Here is a 2,380-nt window from a genome sequence, read left to right as displayed (position 1 = left end):
TGCTCCTCCACGTCTGTCTCGCTGTGCCTCCTCAGTTTTAAAAAACGTTTTCCACATGCCTTGGCGTCCTGCGTAGCCGGTGCTCCAGCAGAGCTCCCTCTCTGGCGGGTGCGGGGTGGCTCCGCCCCAGGACGCTCCCGCCCCTCCCGCCCCTCCCAGATCCCAGCCCCGGACCCCCGCCCTCCCCGGGCCGCTGGGCTCACTGTCTTCAGATAATCCAGCAGGTCCAAATACAGCAGGTGGATGTTCTGGCTGGTGATGATCTTGATCATTGTCTTCTCGATGTTGTTCTCCAGCTGGCGGATGATCTGGGGCGGACCGAGGGCGCAGTGAGAGGGCGTGGGGACCTGCCGCCGGATGGTGTCGGGGCTGGGCTTTCTCCGGAGGGGGTCGTGCTCTCTTAGCCCCGCCCCTCCATTGAGCCCTCCCCAGTGGACCCGCCCCTCCCGCGAGTCCCGCCCCCGGTGGCTCCGCCCCTCCCGTGAGCCCGGCCCCAGTGGACCCCGCCCCGCCCTCCCAGCCCCGCCTTTCCACCTGCAGCAGCCGCAGCTCCTCCTTGCTGGCGTCCGGCTGGCTCCGCAGACTGGCCAGCTCCAGCTGCATGCTCTCCAGCTTCTGCCCGCGCCGCCGCACCAGGTGGATCAGTAGGTTGTGCGTGTTCACGCGGTCGAAGACGTACTTGCGCAGCTTCTCCCGCGCCACCTGGGTCGGGAAGGGCACCGCCCGCTCGTGGTTGCGCAGGGGGCCGCCATGGAGCTCGCCAGCAGGCGGGCGGATGGAGGCTCATGGCAACCCCCACAGGGACCCTGGGGCTGGGCACCTGCTCCGTCCCTTGTCGGCTCCGCAACATCTAGTGGGCGGGGTGCGCTGGCAGGGGTGGGGAGGGTTGGGTCTCGAGGCCCCTCCTGCCTGGTTACCTCCATGGTACTGCGGCAGTGCGCCAGTCGCAAAGGCAAGTTTTTCCCGCAGGCCTTGGAGATGGTCCACTGGTCATACTGCGGAGCGGCGGCGGCTGAGCTAGGACGGGCCCTTTGCTCACCCGCAGCCGCTGGCCCCTCCAGGCATTCTCCCCAGGGCCTCTTGTATCCCATTCCAGCCCAGTAGCGAGACCCCTGCTCTCACGAAGAGCAGAGAGCCGCGGGACTCCATCCTGGCCATCCAAGTTCGGAGGCGATGTGGTGGGGGGGTATGCAGAGGCGGGCCCAGGTGTCCCCTAGCTGGCCGGAGAGCCAGAGGGGGCCCCTGCTGCAGGATGTGGGCTCACAGAAGCCAAGCCCTCCGGGGTGGGTGATGGGGAACCTGCCCATCGGATGCTGGGGTGACTGGAGCCCAGGGCACAGGTCCTAGCAGAGCCCCTCCTCACATGCCCCCTGGATCCAGAAAGATTGGGGTGGGGGCGAGAGGAGGTGCCCGCCCTCCGAGTGTGTGTGTTCTCAGCTCCTGCCCTGCTCCCCAGGCAGAGGGGAGGGGCGGCATTTGTGCACCTTCTTGGCCAAAGCCCAGTCCTGGGCCCCGCGGCGGATGTTGCTGCGCAGGAGAGCCAGCGTGGCCTTGTTCTGGTCCGTATTCTCTTTCATCCCCTGGATCTGGAGTGCCCGACACTGCTCTGTGGGCAGGTGGAGGGGACACAGTGGCCAGGATTGGGCCAAGGGCCTGGCCTAAAATCCCCCGGGGGAGGCTCGCATCAGGGAGGCCCCAGGGTCCAGAGGGATGCCACCTCCACGGCCAAGATCCCTCCTCCGCCCTGTCCTGGGGGACACCCCTCCACTGCCCAGCAGCAGCTGTCTGAAGGGCTCTCAGTGGACAGGTGCGGGGAGGTGAACAAGTGAGGAGGGTGAAGCAAAGGAGAGGGATGGCAGGGTCCTGTGGTCCCTTCCGGATCTGCTGCCCATGGAAGTAGGCAGGCGTTTTCCTGTCCCTTCTGGCTTTGGAGCCCGTGTTGCTCTTATGCTCACAAGTCTCCTTGAAGCCCCACTCTCTGATTCAGTCCCTCCATGCAGGTCCCTTTGATCCCTTCTCCCAGCTCTGTCAAGGAGTGGGCAGTAAGGGGTCTGATTGCTCCTCCATGTCCTGGATTGTCCTGGTATTAAAACTAAAAGTCCTAGGCCGGGCGCGGTGGCTCATGCCTGTAATATCAGCACTTTGGGAGGCTGAGGTGGGCGGATCACCTGAGGTCAGGAGTTCGAGACCAGCCTGGCCAACATGGCAAAACCCCATCTCTACTAAAAATACAAAACTAGCTGGGCGTGGTGGTGTATGCCTGTAGTCCTAGCTACTCAGGAGGCTGAGGCAGAATTGTTTGAACCCGGGAGGTGGAGGTTGCAGTGAGCTGAGATTACACTACTGCATACCACCTGGATGACAGAACGAGACTCTGTCT

The 2,380-nt window shown here is 64.3% G+C and overlaps 1 protein-coding gene across 1 annotated transcript in view; it reads right to left on the bottom strand.

Moving 5' to 3' along the window:
* The window catches only part of CCDC183 (coiled-coil domain containing 183), a 13,726-nt gene that overhangs the window by 8,853 nt on the left and 2,493 nt on the right, over positions 1-2,380 (bottom strand). Inside the window, exons 2-5 of the mRNA XM_011985169.1 lie at positions 1,485-1,606; positions 918-995; positions 535-702; positions 204-308 (exon numbers count right to left, since the gene is read on the bottom strand). Of these exons, the coding sequence (XP_011840559.1) occupies positions 204-308; positions 535-702; positions 918-995; positions 1,485-1,606 (473 nt within the window). The remainder of the gene's footprint in view (positions 1-203; positions 309-534; positions 703-917; positions 996-1,484; positions 1,607-2,380) is intronic.

Source organism: Mandrillus leucophaeus, unplaced genomic scaffold (assembly GCF_000951045.1).
Source record: "Mandrillus leucophaeus isolate KB7577 unplaced genomic scaffold, Mleu.le_1.0 Scaffold28, whole genome shotgun sequence".
Lineage (NCBI taxonomy): Eukaryota > Metazoa > Chordata > Mammalia > Primates > Cercopithecidae > Mandrillus > Mandrillus leucophaeus.
The sequence above is the reverse complement of the archived record's forward strand: the minus strand, read 5'-3'. Positions and strand labels throughout refer to the sequence as shown.